This window comes from Myodes glareolus, chromosome 2, assembly GCF_982192425.1.
Source record: "Myodes glareolus chromosome 2, mMyoGla1.1, whole genome shotgun sequence".
NCBI classification, from domain to species: domain Eukaryota; kingdom Metazoa; phylum Chordata; class Mammalia; order Rodentia; family Cricetidae; genus Myodes; species Myodes glareolus.
The window spans coordinates 104540954-104562671 of record NC_142027.1 but is presented as its reverse complement, the minus strand read 5'-3'; the positions used below and the strand labels follow the sequence as shown (position 1 = coordinate 104562671).

The 21718-nt window shown below is 50.7% G+C and overlaps 1 protein-coding gene across 2 annotated transcripts; it reads left to right on the top strand.

Moving 5' to 3' along the window:
• The first annotated feature begins 391 nt into the window (after positions 1-391).
• Chst12 (carbohydrate sulfotransferase 12) lies at positions 392-19063 on the top strand. 2 transcript variants are annotated; one of them, XM_087903336.1, is made up of 2 exons: positions 392-512; positions 17385-19063. In XM_087903336.1, the coding sequence occupies exon 2, from the start codon at positions 17463-17465 to the stop codon at positions 18720-18722; it is 1260 nt and encodes a 419-aa protein (XP_087759462.1). In that variant the 5' UTR covers positions 392-512; positions 17385-17462; the 3' UTR covers positions 18723-19063. The 2 variants fall into 2 exon arrangements, with proteins under 2 accessions (XP_087759462.1, XP_087759463.1); XM_087903337.1 differs by having other exon boundaries at positions 393-483.
• The last annotated feature ends 2655 nt before the right edge of the window (positions 19064-21718 follow it).

Genomic DNA, 21718 nt, shown 5'->3' with positions numbered 1-21718 from the left:
GACAGGCCTGAGACACCATGCCTGGCTCTCACTAAGAGCTTTACCTGCAAGCTCTCTCTTTAGCCCCATAAACTCTGACAGGGCTGTCAGCCAGCTTTGCCCACGCTGGAGTTCGAATCGCGAGATCGGCCCCGCCTCGTGAGATCAGCCACGCCCCCACCTCGGATTGGTGGCTGTGGAAGGGGCGGGACTCCCAGTGGATGGTGGGTGGGACCAATCGCTGGCCGTAAATAAGGCGCCACATGGCACGGGCTGGCATGGGGCGAGGGTGGGGAGGAGTGCGCAGGCGCATCAAGGACGGGCGTAGTCCCACGAGCTAGTTCTCGCGAGAGGATGGAGGGGGGGTCGGGCTGGGGGGCGGGGCCGCTCTTCGGGCGGGGCGGCTAGCGGGAGGGGCGGCTAGCGGGAGGAGGCAACATCGCCCGCAGAAGCAGCAGCAGCAGCAGTAGCAGCGGCGGCGGCGGTGGCAATAGCGGGCGCTAGGTGAGGAGCGCAGGCTCGAGTGGAGTGAGGTGTGCGAGGGACTCCCGGGTCCGGGGTGGGGCGAGGTCCCACGGGTGGGCGACGCAAATCCGTACCCCATTCTGCACGGCTTTGGCAGCTCCCACGTGCTCCCGGGTTCGAATCCCGGCTCTGGCCAGCTGGCTTTGTGACCTTGGTCCAGCGTACACCTTCTCTGAGCTATCTTCTTGTGAAGCCCTGCAGAATGCGTGGAAGAGGGTGTGGTCGCTTGGCCAACCTCCTTTGCAGTAGAAACGGCTGACTCTGAGGTGGGGGGGGGGGGAGACACATCAGTCTTGTCTCTGACTATTTGTGGGGGACAGGCGAGAAAGCAATTGTTTTGGGACTGGCATGCTGCAGTGTCCCAGCAAGACCTTGCAGGAGGCTGTCTGTGAAGCGAGGTTTTGCACAGAGCAAGCACTGGCTCCACATCTCACCCCAGTCCGTTGAGCATCCTCCTGCCCCCCTGAACTTGGCTGGCCACAGACAGCAGTGCAGACCCCAGCTCATAGATGGAGCTGAGCATTGCTGCGGTTGCCCCCAGCAGCAGCCTCATGACTGGTGGGCCACAGGAAGCCGAACATTAGTGACGAACAGTAGGACCTATCTTCTTTTTGGGCTTCTGGCCACGAAGACATCTAAAGACATTGCTGGCAGACCCTGGGCTCCGCACATCCGTCCGGCTGTTGCACGGAGAGCTGTAATGTTTGCAACCTTCTTAAATTATTTATTTTATAATCCCACATTGCGATGGGAACCCCAGGTTGAATGAGAATGTGAGCCTCGGGGTGGAGTGGCGCTGTGAGCCTTTGGATTGCTGGGGTTCTACGGTGTGGCTCCAGGTTTGGTACCATGAGTTAGGGCCCCGTGTCTGGATGTGAAGGAGAGGGAAAAGATTATCGGGGAAACTCCTGTATGAAGGGAATGATAGTGCGCTTCGAGAGTTGCCTGAGGCCGAGTGTGCTGCCAGCACTTTCGAGCTGAGGCCAGGGCATTGCTGTGAGTTTTGAGGGCAGCCTGGGCTGCATAGTGAGGTCTGGACCAGGCTGGGCTACAGGGTCTGTGTCTCAAAACCCGCCAAGGGTCTGCCGAGAATCTTCACGTTTAATTTCCTTACACATGAGTTGCTAGCATTTGGGACTGAATTTGCAGAGGGGCAGGGGCAGTAACTGTTTACTGTCGTCCGGTGTCTGTGGTCCTGCATCATCAGTTTCTTGTTGCATGGGCAAACCACTAAATTGAGTGACCTGCTGGAAACCACGGGCCCTGGGCAGCTCAGGTCCTTCTGGCTCAGGTTCGCCCGACTCGGTGATACAGTTCAAGTGCCACTGTGTGAAAGACATTCGTGTTATGCAGAGAGGACGCCAGAAAAGGTGGCACATACCTGTAACCGTGGTGCTGAAGAACTGAAGGCAGCTGCAGGCTAGCCTGGGCTATGTGAAACCCTCTCTCTAAGAAACTAGCCAAACAGAAGAGACCAAGTGTGAAGGGGAGAAGCAGCTAATGCGGGAGACATTGAGCTGCTGCACTCATAGGGGATGGGACTTGGGTGGAGCGGGAGACTAAGGCCCCCCTGTCGGGGACTGGGCTTGTGTGCAGGTGCATTGAAAGCCAGAGTGCTAACCACCTCCTCCACTGAGGCAGAGGTCTGGAATTCACCAATTTGGTAAGGCTAGCTGACCAGTGAGCCTCAGGATCCCCCCTGTTTCTGCCTCCCCAGTGCTGGGGTTATAGGCATACGGGCACCATGCCAGGCATTTTTACTCTGTGACTTCTGGAGATCTGAACGGAGCAAGCCCTTTATAACTCAGCCATCCTCCTGGCCCTGAAAGGATCTCTTTTTGCTTGAGAAGGACCTGGATGCCATACTGGAGCCCAGGTTCGGCTGCTGGAGATTGCAGTCGAGGTCTGGCATGAGCGAGGACCAGGTCTGTTAAAGGTAAACCCATGATCCTAGAGGGAAGGGCAGGTGAATTCGGGGTCTAGGGAGATGCAGTGCGTGTCATCGTGGAGCGTGGGTATAACACAGTAGCTAAGGAGAGGATGAGGAGTCTGAAGTCCCCAAGGGCTTCTCTGGGCAGCAAGGCTCTCCTTAGGATATGGTAGGAACTGGGCAGAAGGCAGAAGTGACGTGAGATCTGGGGTGGGCAGCCGCTCCACCACGCTGGGTGCCGGGAGAGGCGTGGGACAGGGTGTGAACTTTAGATGCTAAGAAGGTGTGGCATTGCAGATCCTCAGCACGAGGCGTGTGTGCTCAGGCTTGAAGCCTCAGGGGTTCAGAACCTGAGGAGGAGAGAAGTGCACACTCAGTGACTGTGCACTTACCAGTTTATGGTCATTACCACACGACCGCCAGGGCTGGGTGGGGGCAATGGTTGTTCTAGGAAGGCAGGCCAGTAGATGCTGGGGGTGAAAACAGCCTGTTCACTCACAATACTGAAAAAAAAAATAAGGTGAGAAAGTGCGTGCACACGAGCGTGTGTGTGTGTGTGTGTGTGTGTGTGTGTGTGTGTTTCTTTTTGTTTGTTTGTATTTTTTTTAAGACAGGGTTTCTCTGTGTAGCCCTGGCTGTCCTGGAACTTGCTTTGTATACCAGGCTAGCCTCGAAGTCAGACAGATACGCCAGCTCTGCCTCCTCAGTGCTAGGATTAAGGGCATACACCACTATGCCAAGCTCTCTCTATAGATTTTGTAAGAAAGTCTCAGGTAACCCAGGCTGCTTCTTTGACCTCTGTAGCCAAGGAGAGCCCAGAACTCCAGATCATACTGCTTCCACCTCCCAAGTGCCGGCATTCCTGACAGACATGAGCCACTACACCTGGTTTATGCAGTGCTAGAGGTAGAACCCAGGGCTCTGTACATGCTGGGTGAGCCCTCTACCAACTGAGCCACATCCCCAGCCCTGGACTATCATCGTTTTAAAACAGCTTTCGTCTTCACTGTCCAGTTTTTTTTGTTTATTTGTTTGTTTGTTTTTTATGTTTGTATTTCAGCCGGGCAGTGGTGGTGCACAACTTTAATCCCAGGCAGAGGCAGGTGGATCTCTGAGTTCAAGTCTAGCCTGGTCTACAGAGCTAGTTCCAGGATAACCAAGGCTATACAAAAAAACCCCACCTTGAAACTCCACCATTACCCCTTGGGGGGGGGGGAAGTTTGTCTTTCAAGTAGAAGGAAGCCTGTAATCCCTATAAGGTGGAGGCTGGAGGAGCAGGAGGTGGAAGTGGAAGGGGGGGGAGGAGCTGGGGAGGGGCTAGAGCTGGAAGGGCTAACCCTGAGTTTCACACCCCTTTGGTGTGTGCAGCCCCTGCTGATGGTTGATGCTGGCCCACAGATGTGGCTGGAAATAGCTAACCCTCTCACATAATACTTCCTGCTGTTAGCCAGGGAGGTTTCTAAAACTATTTAGAAACTCTGAAACTTGCCAAATGGGAAACGGCAGACCCGGTGGCGAGTGGGGGAGGTGCTGCCCTCAGAGCACCAGGGAGAGCCGCAGACGAGAGCCTCTGGCTCCCAGGCTGGACGAGCCCACCTGTGCCCCCAGCCTTTCCCTTTAGCCAGGAGGATGAATGGTCTTCTCACAACTGGAGAACCTGAGAGAAGAGACCTATAAGTAGCAGTGGCCAGTCGCTGTTTCGAATACTCGATTGTTTCTAAAGTAACTCATAAATGAGCTGGGAAGTGGTGGCTCACACCTTTAATCCCAGCACTAAGGAGGCAGAAGCAGGTGGACCTCTGTGAGCTCGAGGCCAGCCTCGCCTGCATAGTGAGTTCCAGGGCTACATAGTAAAACCCTGTCTTTGAAAATGAAAAGGAAGAAGAACTCATAAATAATTATAACCCTCACAGGATGAGGTGGAGGTGTGGTGGCACATGCTGTCTTCCTAGGGCTTGGGAGGCTGAGACAGGAGGGGAGAGGTCAGCCTGTGTTACATAGTGAGACCCTGTCTCAAAAAGCCCAAATTATAGTGGGTCTGGTGTTTCACACATGCAATCCCAGCACTTGGGAGTCTGACTGAGGGTCGGGGGAGGACGTAGAATAGGATCATAGGAGGAGTAAAAGTTCAGGGTCATCCATTGCTTATCAAGTAGTTTGGGGTTAGCCTGGGCTACATGAAAACCTGTCTCAAAACAAAAAACCTAACAAAAGATTTCATGGCTATTTCAGTGGATAAGTGCTGACCATGCATGCGTGAGAACTTGAGTTTGGATCACTTGCACCCACATAAAAACCAAGTATGGCCATGTATACCCAAGACACTGTGCTGGCAGAGAAGGGGGCAGGGACAGGAGGATCCCTTGGACTCACTGGCCAGCCAGTCTGGTAGAATCGATGGGTTCCAGGTTCAGTGAGAAATTCTGTCTCAATACATGAAGTAGAGAGTTACTGAGGAAGACACCCAGACATCAGCCCCTGGTCTCTATGTGTGCACACACCCGAACAACAAAATAAGTCAGTGAACAGACGGTTCCCGAGGGAGACCCTTGCTCCCGATGAGCTCTGTCCTCAAGCATAGTCCACAGTCTCGGCCCTTGATAGACTGTCCAAAGTTGTCTCTCCTGAACTTGAGGGTGACTGGCCAGCTTGTGTCCCTGTGTAAGGTATTGAGCCTAGACCTAAAAAGATAGTTGGAGGGACAGTGTGCTCTCTGGAGATGGGTGAGAAGAGCCGTTGCAGGCAGAGGTGGCCAGGGGACCAGCAGGGCGCCACGGCCACAGGTGCTCCTGACCCAGCGGCTCGCGGGACTCCGGGAGAGGATGCATTCGAAGGGGATGGACTCATAGGTCTCTGCACTGGAACAGCTGCCGGGGTCTTGACACGGTTGGCAGGGTCGAGGCCGGATTAGTCCTGAGAACACGGGCAACAAAGCAAATGTAAACACAAGACTGTTATTAGTTCCCGGGAAAATAAACTGTTGTGCGGGAGGGGAAAGAAAAATAATTACGGCGTCCTGGCAGTCCCAGCTGCGGAGAGTCTCCCCCATAGCTGCGGCAGTGTGTATAAACACAGGCTGCTGCTCTAATTGGAGTCATGACATGCCCGGGAGGGGCCCGGAGGAGAGAGGACACCCTGTGATGTCACCTGCCGTGATGAGGGAAATCAGACCCGAAGCCAAGGGCTGGGTGGCAGTGACTGAGAGAGATTAGGTGCACAGGGTGAACGGGGTGAACTGGCAATCAAAGCTGGGCATATGTGGTAGCCTTCAGGAGGCAGAGGTGGGTGGAGTTCTGAGTCCGGGGCCAGTCGGGGCTACACGGTGAGACCGTCCCCGGAGAGAGAGCAGAATGAGGGAGAAGCAGCTGTGAAGATAGGGAAAGAGGAAGGGATACTGGTTGCTAAGGAACTTGCTGGGCTCCATCACTACAGACTGCAGCAGTCTCAGCCAAGCATAGCTGTCTTGGAGCAAGGAACTTCCCCTCCTTGGTTGGCATGTGTTCGGCTCTTGGTGGGGCTTTCCTGTGCATTTCCCCCCTCATTACTCTCGCTGTTCTCTGTGTCCCGCCTCAGCTCTGGTCACTTCGTCATCTATCAAAGGTTCCACGCTGCCCTTTAGCCATCTCTGCCCCTCTTCGTTTCTGTTAAGATGTATTTTTATTCGTGCGTATGTGTATGGATACTCACTTGTGTCCAAGTGCTCACAGAAGCTAGGAGAGGCTGTTGGCTCTCCAGCTCTTGGAGCTACAGGCAGTTGTGACCTGTCTGATGTGAATGCTGAGACTCGAACCCAAGTCCTCTGGAAGAGCAGCCTGTGTTTTTAACTGGTAAGCTGATCCTTGTTAAACCTGGAGCTTGCTGTTTTGGCCTGGCTAGCCAGCGAGGCCTCAGGACCTCCTGTCCGCCACCCCGCCACAGCGCTTCTTTTCCAGGTACATGTGTAGACATGTCAGCTTTTTACATAGATGAGAGAGTTCAAGTTCATAACCTCATTCTTATGCAGCAAGCGCTCTTACCCACTGAGCCACCTCGGCTCCTGTAAAGGAATTTTTAAACGTAATTACAAGTGGCGGGAGTGCTAGTGACCCTTTCTCGCTTGGCACCCACTTTCAGAATTAGGATGACAGAGAATAGTAGTCACCTAGCTCACGTGGGCCCCAGTGCCCTGTGCCTTGAGGATGTGCTGGGACAAATTAGATGGGTCCTCCCTCCTAAAGTTGCTTAGTGTGAGTGGTGATGGTCTCCACACAGTGAAAGATCCGTGACCGGGGCTGAGAGAAGAGATGATTACACGGTGGGCGGTGACAGAGTTGGGGGCCCGCAGCTGTGGGACCGTGGGACCTGGGACCCACTTTCTGAGGCGTGACTAGGAAGGCCTTGGAACAGAATGTGCTTTGAAGTACCCCAGGGCATGATTGGACCCAGCAGAGGGACATCAGCCTGGGGCTGTCCACCAAGCCACTGAGGAATGACAAGGAACCTCTCAGTGGCTATACAGGAGTGACCAAGAGGAAAGATAAACAGGCCTGGTCACCACTGTGGAACCCAGGGACACCAGGAAGGGGAGACAGGGGAAAGAGATGTGTCCTAATTGGCTTTCTTCACAGCAGCATGGCAGGAAGGTAGGAGGGTAGAAGCAGGGAGAGGGGCGGGGGCATTGGAGCAATACAAGTCAGGGCTGTATTGGTTAGAGCTTGGGTGGTTAGAGGGCCTAGGCGGGGAGGGGCTATGGGCAGGCTCCACAGTGAAGTCAAGCATGGTCTACTGTTGCTTTCTGTTCCCCTCATTGGGAAATTCTAGGCAAGTGTTCTACCCTGAGCTATACCCTCCACCCTTACTGGGGGATTCTAGGCAGGGGCTCTACCACTGAGTCATACTCCAACCCTCATTGGGGGATTCTAGGCAGTGGCTCTACTAAGCTACTTCCTCAACCCTCTTTTTGTAACCTTGACTGGCCTTGAACTCATAAAGATCCTGCTGATATAAAAGGTACAACACCACACTCTGAGACCCAACCTCTTTTGATTGTTTTATTTTGAGACAAGTTTGCTAAATTCCCCAGGCTGTTCTTGAACTATTTCCCAGGTAGACTTTGTACTTGAAGTTCTGTTGCCACAACCTCTTGAGTAGCTGGGATGACAGCTTGTGTCAGGCCTGGTCCCAAACATGTCTTAATCTGATCTTGCTGACATGTCTGACGGTGCTGGAAAATATCTTTGACGTGGTGTGCATTGAATAGGGCTTATATTTGCCTTATCTTTCAGATCAGGCAACACAGACGTGAATTTTGAACTTGGAATGGTGAAGGTACATTAGCTATGGTCCTTACCTTTGGAGGACTCCCGATCCTGTTTGGAGCTGTTGACCTGCGCTGGGCTGTATTGATGTCTTGTATACTTAACACTGCAGTCTGATTAGCGCAGTGGGGTGGTGGTGGGGATAACATGGCTGTAACCTCTGCACCTGAGGCCCAGCTCTACAGAAGCCATTTGTGGTCAAAGACCAAATTTGATCTTGATTTACACGCTACCCCATGTGTGCATGTATATGTGTGCCTATGTGTGTGTGTGTGCATGCCTGAATGTTTATGTGTTCCTCTGAATTCATGTGAGTTTGGGTGTGTGTACCATAGCACTCATGTGAATATTAGAAGACAATTTTGGGTGTCACTCCTTTCCTTCAACCTTAAAAAAATTAAAAATAAAAATTCTGTGAATGGATGCCTTGTCTGCATGCATGTCTGTGCACCACATGCATGCAGTTCCCATGGCAGCCAGGAAAAGGCGTGGGACTCCCTGTAGATGATCGTGAGCTGCCATGTGGATTCTGGGAACTGAACCTGGGTCCTCTGTAAGAGCAGCCAGTACTCTTAATTACTGAGACATCTCTCCAGTCCCTATTTTATTTTTTAATTTAAAATTTTAATTTATTCTTATTGTGTGTGCATGTGTATGCTGTGATGTGAAGGGGGGCAGTCAGTGCACTCAGTTTTTTCCTCCTTACTGTTGAACAGTTTCATTGAAGGATTCCAGGCAGGGACTCTACCACTGAGTCACACCCCAGCCCCTCACTGGGGGACTCTAGGCAAGGGCTCGACCACTGAGCCAAACCCAAGCCCCTCGGTGGGTGACTATAGTCAGGTACTTTATCATGGGCCTATATCCCCAGATTTTTTTTAATTTTTATTTTATTTTACATGTGTTGGTAGTTTTTACATGGGTGTTGGGTTTTCTGGAACTGGTTATATAGACAGTTGTCAGCTGCAATGAGGGTGCTGGGAATTGAACCCGGGTCCTCTGGAAGAACAACCAGTGCTTTTAACCACTGAGCCATCTCTCCAACCCCCACATCCCCAGTGTTTTTTTAATATAAAAAATTATTGCATATGTTTGTCTATGTGCATGTGCGCATACACATATATGACATAGTTAGAGGGAGTCAGTTCTTTCTTTCCACCATGTGGATACCAGAGGTCAAACTCAGGTTATCAGGCTTGGAGGCAAACGCCTTTGCCTGCTGAGCCCTCTCTCTGGTATAGTACTGTGGAATAGAACTCAGCATTAAGAAAAGGTGCATTCTCTTGACATAAGTGATGGTCTGGGTGACCCTCAGGAGCACTATGCTGAGGAAAGCCCATACAGCACAGCCTCTCTGGTATATGATTCCTTTTAACCTTCTAGAAAACAGTGGAAATTGCCATGGCTAAGTGTCAGAGGTTAGCAGTATCTTATTTATTTTAATTTTACTTATTTATTTTTATTTATTTTATTGTTATTTTTATTGTTTTGAGACAGGGTGTTTCTCTGTGTAGTTTTGGAAACTTTCCTGGAACTCACTCTATAGACCAGGCTGGCCTTGAACACACAGAGATCTGTTTGCCTCTGCCTCCCGAGTGTTGGGATTAAAGGTGTGCGCCACCACCGCCTGGTGCATCGCAACTTATTATTTTTAAAGACAGGGTCTCGTGTGATGCAAGCTGTCCTTGAACTCCTCTTCCTCCTGCCCCCACCTCCGGAGTGTTGGATGACAGGTTTGGAGCACCACGCTCAGCTGGAAATATTAATTGTAGTCTACATATGCCAAAACTCAGTCAGTGGCATATTAAACTACACATTAAACAGGAAGGGGGAGTTTTTATTCTGTGTCAGTCATTCCTCAATAAGCCTATTAGAGAAAGCTCAGAGAGACCAGAGTGACTCAGTTGGGAAGGAATGAGAATCCGGAGCCCCTGGGGTTCTGTGACAGAGGGCTGCCCCCTGACATACCTGTGTCAGACAGTAACTGGCCTCTACTTCTGTCCCAGCCAAGCTTTGCCACCTCCATGCTTCTTATGCACTTCTCAGTGGCAGAGGACTCTGTGTGATGAGACAAAGAGACCCCCAGTCTAGGTGGCAAAGAAAACATTGGTAGTTAGGTAGAGTTCTGCAGAGAAAGAGCCAGCGCCAGGAGTGTGTGTGCACAAAGAGACTGAGTGTAAAAAAGTCGGCAAATATAAGCCCAGCCTGGTGACTCATGCCAATAATCTCAGCTACTTGAGAGGTTGAAGCAAGAAGATGGCAAATTCCAGGATTGCCTGGCTACACAGTCCAAAGGCAGTCCTGGCATTTTATGAGACCTTGTATCAAAATGAAAAGGAAAAAGATGGGGACAGATCAGTGGTTGGTAGAGCACCTGCTTAGACTCCCCCAGTGAGGGGCTGGGGTGTGGCTCAGTGGTAGAGCCCCTGCCTAGAATCCCCCAGTGAGGGGCTGGGGTGTGGCTCTGTGGTAGAGCCCCTGCCTAGAATCCCCCAGTGAGGGGCTGGGGTGTGGCTCAGTGGTAGAGCACCTGCCTAGAATCCCCCAGTGAGGGACTGGGGTGTGGCTCAGTGGTAGAGCCCCTGCCTAGAATCCCCCAGTGAGGGGCTGGGGTGTGGCTCTGTGGTAGAGCCCCTGCCTAGAATCCCCCAGTGAGGGGCTGGGGTGTGGCTCTGTGGTAGAGCACTTTCTTTCCTTCCTTCCTTCCTTCCTTCTTTCCTTCCTTCCTTCCTTCCTTCCTTCCTTCCTTCCTTTCCTTTCCTTTCCTTCCTTTCCTTTCCTTTCCTTTCCTTTCCTTTCCTTTCCTTTCCTTTCCTTTCCTTCCTTTCCTTTCCTTTCCTTTCTTTTTGAGACAGGATGTCTCTATGTAGCCCAAAATACACTCCTATCTTGTGATGCTCCTGTCTCAGCATCCTGACTGCTGGGATGCCAGGCGTGTAGCACCAATCCCAGCTGCAATCAGTTTCCCCATTCCCATGTTCATTTTATCCACTTTCCCACCCAGAATAACCATGTGTATGTTAGTGATTGTGGGGAGGTTGGGATGTGTGGCTCCAGAGCCTGATTGTAGTTTATCTTGAACAGTTTTGGTTGTCTGGCCTGACATCCTCTCAGCTATTAGGCAAATCCTCTGGAATGTACAGACACCTAGCTCGCCTAGCCAGCGTCTGAGGCCTGTGGCAGAGATCTCTTTGATTTGCTGTGACGGCCTGCCTGACATTTCTTCCATTGTATTTGAAAATTGCCCTGACACACACCTTTAGTCCCAGCACTTGAGAGGCAGGTGGTTCTCTGAGTTCAAGGGCAGTCTGGTCTATAGAGCGAGTTCCAGGACAGCCAGGGCAACACAGAGAAACCCTGTCTCAAAAAAAACAAAGCAACAACAAACCCCAAAACTTAACAGAAACAGTGTGTGTAAGCCCTTGATTTATAACTTCCTTTGTTCTGGTGTTACTAACAACTTTAAACTGTTACCACATTGGAGCTTGGAATCTGTGCCAGGGCTATGATCACTCACTTGGCCCCCAAATAAACTATCTTATCCCCTGTAGGAGGAGAGTTGTGTTTGGGGATTGACACTTTACCCACTGAACCATCTTCCCAGCCCCAGAATAACCTTTGTCTAAATATCTGGACTTCCGATGTTGGCACACAAAAGAAACCCTCCTGTGTTATTGGACATTCTTGCCTAATGGTCATGAGCTCTCAGAGAGCGATGCTGCCCCTATGGAGGTGTGACTCTGCCTTCCAACGTCACCCTTAGCTAATGGTGACTAGACATGATGGGTCGGAGGCCACTGCAGTGTCTGCCGCTGACTGCCCTTCTGTCCCCAGCTCCTCACCCATGTTGTTATGGTGGGTGGTTTGGAACAATTGGGCCCCCACATGGCACCTGCCCTCTGGCTGCTTGACTTGCCTAGGGCATTGTTATGTGTGTGGTGGGTGAGAGAAATGTCAGATGGCCCCATCGCATGCAACCACACCTCCCTGCTGTTGAGTCTGGTGTTGAAGTTGCCCTGGGTTATCAGGACACTTAGGAGCACAAGGGACCCAGGCTTGTGAAAGTCTCCCAGCCTCTGCTGCGTCCTGCTGAAGGGAGAGCCCAGGTCCCACAGCTGTTGCGAGTGTGTCTACTTGATAGCAGCTCCTTTGGCTGAGCTCCGGTCGGCTGCTCCTGTTGCTTCGGAGCACACGGGGCCTTTTGTTGACTGCTGTTTTGAAAGAGTTGGGAGATTTTGGATTTGAAAATAACGCCCTTATTTTTTAAATGGAAAATTACTCTCTGAGGTCGTTTGTGGTCCTTGACTGTTTTGGAGGCAGGCAGGGACCATGGCTGTGGTTCTCTGTCCCACCGCTCCCAGCTGACTCCCCAACCCTCACAGAAGGCAGCACAGTTGTTCCCCCAGATGTCTGGAAACAAGGCTAGACATTCCTAGATCCCAAACTACTTAAAAGTGAAATAAAGTAAAGCTGGGTGCTGGTGGCGCTAACCTGGCGGGCCTTTTCCTTCCTTCGCTCTTGCTCCTTGCAGTCCTGTGAGAGGTGACTTTAAAGTGGCAGAGTGGGCCCCTTCAAAGGGCCACTGCCACAGAGCCCTCTCCTGTTTGCAGCTGACTCATTTCTGTAACTGCTGTTTATGTGGTTTGTCTGAGGTCAGACATGACAAGAGAGGACGGCCTTGATGTTAAAAATGAACCCTGGCCTCTCAGACTGGAAGGAGAATGTGTCTTGGTGGAAAGAGTCCCTGGGTTTGTCACCTTGGTATAAAAAGTCATGAGAAGGGCTGCAGATGGCCCAGGTCTGGCCCTGTGTGGACCCGGCATTGTGTCACAGGGGCAAGTTCAAAGCTGGATGAGGAAATGATGGGGTTTGACTGTCCAAAGGGAATCGTTAGGTGGGGAGTATAGCTCAGAGGTAGAGCCCCTGCCTAGAATCCCCCAGTGAGGGGCTGGGGTGTGGCTCAGTGGTAGAGCCCCTGCCTAGAATCCCCCAGTGAGGGGCTGGGTGTGGCTCAGACAGAAAGTACTTACTTACCGTGTGTGAAAACCCACAGTGTGGCATTAAAGGAAAACTCTGGGATTTGGTGCCTTGTCTTTCTCCCTATAAGAACCCAGGTCAGATTCATTGTCAGTCTTATTTTCTTGCTCTCCTTCATTCCACAAATTCTTCAAACAGATTTATTGATTTTCCATATATGAGAATTTTGCCTACATGCATGTCTGTGTGCCTGGTGCCCATGGAGGCCAGAAGAGGGTGTCTGATCTCCTAGAACTGGAGTTCCAGGCACTTGTGAGCTGCCATGTGGATACTGGGAGCCAAACCCTGGTCCTCTGCAAGAGCATCAAAAGCTCTTAAGCGGTGAGCCATCTCTCCAGCCCCCACCACACATTTTTAATAAACAGGTCTGTCAGCCCTGTGACCTTTTGAGACATCATAGGGAGAGTGAGCTGTGGCTTCAGTAGTCCCCCTCAGTTTCTTCCGCTTCGGTGGCTCTCCAGCAGACCTGATTCTAGAATTACTTATGGACAGGTGTGACTGTGGAGCTCAGTCTCGCCTGTCCTATAACCTCCGTCACCCCCAGGGGGCAGTACATGGGGCATTACCGTCCTTGCCTAAAAATTAGGTTTTTGCCTCATTAATTTCTTTATTTTACCTATTTTCCATTTTACCGATTTCTGCCCTGCTCTTGTTATTTCTTCCTTTATGGCTTTGGTTTATTTTACTCTTTCCAGTTATGAGAGGTGGGAGCTTTTAATTATTATTTACTTGTTTTAGTTTGTTTGTTTGAAACAGCATCTCATTATATTCATCAGCCTGGGCTTGAACTCACAGAGATCCTCTTGCCTCTGCTGGAATTACAAGTGTGTGACCCGACACCTGGCTGAGTTTAGATCACGGATCTGTCATCTCTCACTTTCCAATACCTCGGGCCCTGCTTCCCTGGAGTCCATGGGGTTTGATGCATCGTGTTCTCATTTTTTATTTCCTGTGTCTTTTTACACCTTTCTTTGAAGGGACTGAGGTGACTCTGGGTAAAGTGCTTGCTGTGTGGGTGTGATGACCCGAGTTTGACCCCCCAGAACCCACATAAAAGACCAGATGCAATGGTGTATGTCTAATGTAGAACTCAGAAGGTGGAAAGGGAAGCAGAGAGGGAAGAAGTGGCCGGAAGCTTGTGTAATAAACACGATGGCTGACATGAGAGATCCTGCCTCCAAACGAGATGGAAGGGGAACATCGGCACCAGAGTAGTTGTCTTCTGGCCTCCACCTGTGCGCTGTGTCATGAATATGCACCCCCATGCGTGTAGCCATGCATGCGCTGAAAGAAAACTTCTGAGGCCAAGGGTGCTGGTGCATGCCTGCAGTGGGGAAGCTGAGGAAGGAGAATTGCTGACAGATTGAAAGCAGCCGAGCCTGTACATGGAAACAATGTCTCAGATAACAAACAACAAATTCCCTTTGAAACAATGTCTCAAATGACAAAAATCCTCTTTGAAACAATGTCTCAAACAATAAAACTTTCCTTTAAAACAGTGTCTCAACAAGCAACAACCAAAATTCCCTTTGTCGTAGCCCACAGATTAATTTAGAAGTGGGCCTTTTGATTCCCCTGTGTTAGAAGCTTTTCCTATTACCCTTCTGATACTGTTATCTTGTTTTTATAGCATTGTAACTAAATAATTCCAGATGGTTTCTGGTCCATTAACCGTGTCTACCTTTGGCCTGTGCTGAATGTTATGTGCTTGGAGGTGACAAGTGAATCAGCCGTATCAGGAAGCATGGACGTGTCAGTTCCGCCCTGTCCTGTTCTCTCGGTTATCGACCGGAATGCCAGGGCTGGAGAGGTGGCTCTGCAGTTCACAGGATGTTCTGTCGTGGCACAGGACCCAAGTTTGGTTCCCAGAACCCATGTCACATGGATTACAACACCCTGTAACTCTAGCTCCAGGGCCTCTGATGTCCTCTTCCAGCCTCTGAGGGCACCTTCACTTGCATGCAGATACCCACGTAGACAGACGCACAAATACATGCAACCGAACAAAATCAAATGAAAAGAGTAGAAAGTTAAAGTCTCAGGCTGGAGAGATGGCTCAGCGCTTAAGAACACTGGCTGCTCTTCCAGAGGTCCTGAGTTCAATTCCCAGCAACCACATGGTGGCTCACAACCATCCGTAATAAAATCTGGTGCCCTCTTCTGGCCTTCAGTCATACATGTAGGCAGAATATTATATAATAAATAAAATAAAGTTTTTTAAAAAATTAAAAAAAAGAAAGTTAGGGGGCTGGAGCTCAGTGGTTAAGAGCATTGCCTGCTCATCCAAAGGTCCTGAGTTCCATTCCCAGCAACCACATGGTGGCTCACAACCATCTGTAAAGAGGTCTGGTGCCCTCTTCTGGCCTGCAGACATACATACAGACAGAATATTGTATACATAATAAATAAATAAATATTTTTTAAAAAAGTTAAAGTCTCCAAATATAATTGTGAATTTTCCCCTTAAGTACAACTCAACTATATATACATACACATAACATATATGTAAATATATATGAAATAACTTTTTGAGACATGGTCTTATGTAGCCCAGGCTATCCTCAAACGCACTATGTAACCCAGGATGACCTTAAATTCCTGACCCTCCCATCTCCACCTTCTATTACTGAGATTACAGGCATGTGTCACCACACCTGTTTTTATACAGTGCTAGGGATAGAACCCAGGGCTCAGTAGTTGCTAACTGAGCTACATCCCCAGTCTGAATTTTCACTTTATGTATTTCAAAGCTATATCATATGATGAATATGTATTTGTGGTTGTTATGTCTTCTTTGTGGGTTGAGTTTTCTGTGATGACGTAATGTCTCTCCTCATCTTGACTAAGTTCTTTCCTTCTGAAGTTTTCTTCATCTGATATTAATATAGCCACTTCTGCTTGCTTTTGATTAATGTTTGCATGACTAATCTTTTCTGTACCAGTGGAGAGGAATGGAGAAAGCTGAGTGCCAACCAGCACTGTCTCCATGTCCCCTGTCCTCCCACCATGAGCAGTGGGGATGGGAGTCATGGTGGACTCGGCCCAGTTCTAGGTTCTGCTGTGAAAATCCGTGTCAGGGTTTGTGAGTGTGCGTGGGTGCACATGTATGTAGGGTGTGTGTGTTTGGGTCAGAGGTCACCCTCAGGTGTCCATCTCTTCCTAGCTGCTGACACCAGGTGGAGTCAAGATCCAGGTTACCGCACCACCATGCTGGCTGCCACAGTATCTCTTGCTCCTATGGTGAGGGTTGGGGATCAGCTGTCTGCTCTGGCCCCACGACTACCACATGGTATGTGGTGAGCGGGAGCGGGAATGCTGGACCTCTGTGAAGGGTGGTTCACTGCTGTGAAGGCCCTGCTGTGCATTCCCATGGTGCTTAGCTTAAGAGGAATGGATGTCACTGGACCAATTTTTCCTGTTGCTAGGCTACTGTGAGCATGGCTTTGGCCTCAGTGATGGTCAGCTGCACTTCCTTGGGGACCAACTTTGGAACCTGGGAACCAAATCACTTGCCCATGACCTGGGCTTCAGGTCCATGCCGTCTGGGTACTCTGTCTGCATGGGAGCCAGGCCGTTCCAATGGCAGGTCACTTTGCTGGTGTCCTCCGGCATGCTGCAGCCGGGCCTGGCTCAGCTTCACTTGTTTGGTCTGAGAATGCACAATGGAAGGGGTTTGGGAGGAAGGATGGCTTGGACATTGTATAAACTTCAGCTCTAACCTCCCGGTAACAGATGTTTCTGTCCGCCTCCTCCCCTTCTTCCTTGCCATTTCCTTGTGTGCTTAGTTTCTGGGAAACCATTTTCTCTCCTTTTTTTATTTCAAAAAAAATTGTGTGTATGTATGCGTATGAGAAAGTGTGTATATGAAGGCTAGAGGTCATAGGTCAACCTTAGGTGCCATTTCAGGGTTTGTAAGTGGGTGTATGCGAGTGGGTGTTGGGGGGGCGCACATGTGTGTAGGGTGTGTGTTTGAGTCAGAGGTCAATCTCAGGTGTCCCTTGGAGCATGCACCTTCTCTTTTGAAGCAAGGTCTCTCTTTTTGACTTGAGGCTTGCCTACTAGACTCGACAGACTGGCCATTGCACCCAAGCACTGAGATTATATGCACACACCTCCACACCTGGGTTTTTATTTTTATTCTTTTTGTTTGTTTGTTTGACACAGAGTCTCTCTACATAACCCTGGTTGTCCTGGAACTCACTGTGTAGACCAGGCTGGCCTCCAACTCACAGAGATCCTCCTGCCTCTGCCCCTGGAGTGCTGGGATAAAAGGCATGCACCAATGTGCCAGCCATATGTGGCTGAAGGGGATTCTGAGGATCTAACTCAGATCCTCATGCTCGCCCAATAAACACCCCATTGGGACATCTGCCTAGCCCTTTGGCCTTTTTCAGTTAAGGGACAAAGCGTCTCTACTTACTTTGGTGACCCTCCAAGCTGGAGTAACTGAGCCCCAACCATGGAGTCTAGAGACTGGACCTGCAGGTGGGGCTGTTTGGTGGGTATTGGAGAGGGGGGGTCCCAATGTCAGCAAATACCCACCACCCAAGGCCCTCGATGTGCGAGAAAGCTCATGCTGTTCTGGACCTCTAACTGGTGTGTTCTGGCCTCTCCAGGTTCATCTCCCAGCACCATGTCCCAGCTGTACACAGGACTGGAGTGAGGGGCCAGGTGTGGGCCCTGCCCAGGGCAGCATGACCAAGCCTCGGCTCTTCCGGCTATGGCTGGTACTGGGGTCGGCCCTCATGATTCTTTTGATCATTGTTTATTGGGACAACGTGGGCACCGCCCACTTCTATCTACACACCTCCCTATCCCGACCACACATCTTGGAGTCCCTGCCCACCCCAGGACTGGGTGGTGAGAATGTGTTCACTTCCGATGTGGACGAGTTTTTGGACACACTACTTAGTTCCGATGCAAAGCAGAAGGACCATTCCAGAAGAAAAACTGAGCAGCCCCCGGTGCTCACCCCCAGCAAGCCGGTCCTGGACCACATGGAGGAGAATGTGAGAGGCTACGACTGGTCCACCCATGATGCCCAGCAGAACCCAGACCAGGACCGGCAGCAGGCCGAGAGGAGGAGCCTGCTGAGAGACTTCTGTGCCAACGCCAGCCTGGCATTCCCCACCAAGGACCGCTCCTTTGATGACATCCCCAACTATGAACTCAACCACCTGATCGTGGATGATCGCCACGGGGTCATCTACTGCTACGTGCCCAAGGTAGCCTGTACCAACTGGAAGCGGGTGATGATCGTGCTGAGTGAGAGCCTGCTGGACCGGGGCAGCCCCTACCGAGACCCCCTGGACATCCCCCGGGAGCACGTGCACAACACCAGCACGCACCTGACTTTCAACAAGTTCTGGCGCCGCTACGGGAAGTTCTCGCGACACCTCATGAAGGTCAAGCTGAAGAAGTACACCAAGTTCCTGTTCGTGCGCGACCCCTTCGTGCGCCTCATCTCGGCCTTCCGCAGCAAGTTCGAGCTGGAGAACGAGGAATTCTACCGCAAGTTCGCGGTGCCCATGCTCCGGCTATATGCCAACCACACCAGCCTGCCCGCCTCGGTGAGCGAGGCCTTCAGCGCCGGTCTCAAGGTCTCCTTCGCCAACTTCATCCAGTACCTGCTGGACCCCCACACCGAGAAGCTGGCGCCCTTCAACGAGCACTGGCGACAGGTGTACCGCCTCTGCCACCCGTGCCAGATAGACTATGACTTCGTGGGGAAGCTGGAGACCCTGGATGAGGATGCTGCCCAACTCCTGAGGTCCCTCAAAGTAGACTCCCAGCTCCACTTCCCCCCGAGTTACCGGAACAGGACGGCCAGCAGCTGGGAGGAGGATTGGTTTGCCAACATCCCCCTGGCCTGGAGGCAGCAGCTCTATAAACTCTACGAAGCTGACTTTGTTCTCTTTGGCTATCCCAAGCCGGAAAACCTGCTCAGAGACTGAGTTCCACAGCACCAAATAAGCACCCACGCTATCCCATTAAACTGAATGACTGTCGTAGTGAGGCGGTCCTTTGAGGACGGGGTCTCTCCTGGCTTCCTTGGCCTTCTGGTGTGACAGGCGGAGGGTGCCACACGTTTCTCAACAGGAGACCACAGAACAATCAAGACCCTAGCACCTCACACTCCAGGGTTTTGCACACCCCACCCTTTTGCAATCTGGATTTGTTTACTCCGCAGCCTGTGTTCATGGGACACTGTTAATACTGTTTTCTAAGATTAATATATTTCAGATATATTTAATACGAAAGTGGGAGAGAGCTGGAGTAAAGTGTGGTGCCCGCACCCTTGCACTCTTGTGGTTATTTGGGTCGGGCAACAGCACACACAGGAAGGGGCCCAGGAGTTAATGGGATATCCAAGCCTCACACCTCCCCCGGAGGGGGACGCTCTCAAAGTGTCCCCACTAGACAACAGTCTAAATTTGAGGCCAGCTGTCTCAGTTTGCTGTTGCTGTAACAAACCCCCTGAGGTTCAGTAATTTATAAGGGCCTGGTGAGGCCCTGTGAGACCCTCAGGGTGGTGGCAGCAGCTGGAATATGTGCAAGAGGGAAGGATCTCACCAGACAGGAAACGGAGTGTGGCTGTGGCCCTTCTGCCTCTTCTGAGGGCATTGGTTCCCTCAGCCTCGAATTCCCTGGCCCCTGAGGACAAGACCCCTGGGTGACATAGCCAAACCATCCCCAGTCATCACAGGCTTTGCCTGAAGTATTTTTTAAATTTGTTTATGTATGAGTGTTTTGCCTGCTTGTTTGTCTGTGCACCATGTGCATGCAGTACCCACAGAAGCCATAAGAGGGCATCGGATCCCCTGGAATCCAGTTTCAGGTGCCTGAGCGCGGCCATGTGGTTGCCAGGTCCTCTGGAAGAACTCTTAGCCGCTGAGCCATCTCTCCAGCCCCTAAGCCCTTTTATGAAGTGGGGATGCTTTTGAGAAGGGTAAGCGCTGACACCATATCTAGGGCTCCCTGAAGAAATGGGGTCAGCGGTAAGCTGTTGTCAGGTCAGAGACTCAAAGCAAAGCTGACTCTCTATCCTAGCTGTCAGATTCACAGCCATTGCCCCAACCTAGTGATGTAGGTCTATTATCCCAGCTATTTGGGATGCTGAGCCAGGAGGGTCACAAATTAAAGGCCTGCCTGGGTTACAGAGTGAATTAAAGGCAAGGGCAACCTGAGCAACTCAGTGAGACATGGTCTAGAAATAAAACATTAAAAGTGGGCTCAGTGGTAGAGCACCTGCCTAGAATCCTCCAGTGAGGGACTGGGGTGTGGCTCAGTGGGAGAGCCCCTGCTAAGAATCCCCCAGTGAGAGGCTGGGATGTGGCTCAGTGGGAGAGCCCCTGCCTAGAATCCCCCAGTGAGGGGCTGGAGTGTGGATTAGCGGTAGAGCCCCTGCCTAGAATCCCCCAGTGAGGGGCTAGGGTGTGGATCAGTGGAAGAGCCTCTGCCTAGAATCCCCCAGTGAGGGGCTGGGGTGTGGATCAGTGGTAGAGCACCTGCCTAGAATCCCCCAGTGAAAAGTTAGATGTGTGGTGTTTAATTAAACACACAGGGTCCTGAGTATGAATTTTGTTGTTGAATTAGTATGTTGGTATTTGATAAACTACCATTTTATCATCATGGGTTGAAAATATCCCATTAAGAAAAGAAAATGGAACCAGGTGTGGTGGTACATACCTTTAATCCCAGCATTTAGGAGGCAGAAGCAAACTGATCTCTGTGAGTTCAAGGCCAGCATGGTCTACAGAGCAAGTTCTGGGACAGCCAGGGCAACACAACAGAGAAACCCTGTCTCAAAAAACCAAAAGAGGGCTGGAGAGATGGCTCAGAGGTTAAGAGCATTGACTGCTCTTCCAGAGGTCCTGAGTTCAATTCCCAGCAACCACATGGTGGCTCACAGCCATTTATGATGAGATCTGGTGCCCTCTTCTGGCATGCAAGCATACATGGAAGGAATGTTGTATGCATAATTTTAAAAAAAAACAAAAGAAAAGAAAAGAGGAAAACAGGAAAGAAAAGGAATGGCATGGAACCTTCTGAGGTGGTGTTTGTGCAGGCAGGCATTGGATACTCATCAGTATTAAAAATTATTAATAGTATCATTAATATTCATGAAGACTGATGAATATTTATGACCGTTTCCTTTCTCTGCCAAGACCCAGTCAGGGAGACCAAGGCCTTCTATTGGAGAGTTCATTTCAAACCACCAGGGAGATGGCTAGTTCTTGTACAACACTGTGGCCAGGCATCTGACAGAGACAGCTTGAGAAAAGGTTTGATTTTTAAATTACATTTATTTAGGACTGGAGAGATGGCTCAATTCTTAAGAGCACTGACTGGTCTTAACCCAGAGGACCTGGGTTTAATTCCCAGTACCCACATGGCAGCTCACAACTTTCTGTAATTCCAGTTCCAGAGGACCCGACACCCATAGCAAAACACCAGTGCACATAAAATAAAAATAAATAAATTTAAATTACAGTTACTTTGTGTGTGTATGTGCCTGCCTGTGTCCATACACGCATGTGCATACCACAACCTCCTTGTAGATTCAGAAGCCGACTTGCAAGGGTTGGTTCTTTGGCTTCCACCATGTGGGTTCCGGGGATTAGACTCATGTTAGACTTGGCAGCAAGCATCTTTACCCGCTGAGCCATCAGCCCAAGTGGAAGGATTTATTTTGGCTGACAGTTCAGAGTATGCAGTGTATCATGGTGGAATTCACGGGAGCGTGGGACCCTCGTCTGTGCCCCCCAGTGCTGGGATGACGGGATGACGGGATGCCATTGCCTGTGTGTCTCGTCTTTTTTTCTGGGCACCGGGATCTGAGCTCTGGTCCTCATTTTTGCGTAGCAGACACCTCATGGATCAGGCCACCACTCTGGCCCTCCGACTCTTTATTGACACAAAGAGCTGGGGTGAAATCTGTCAGTAGCTT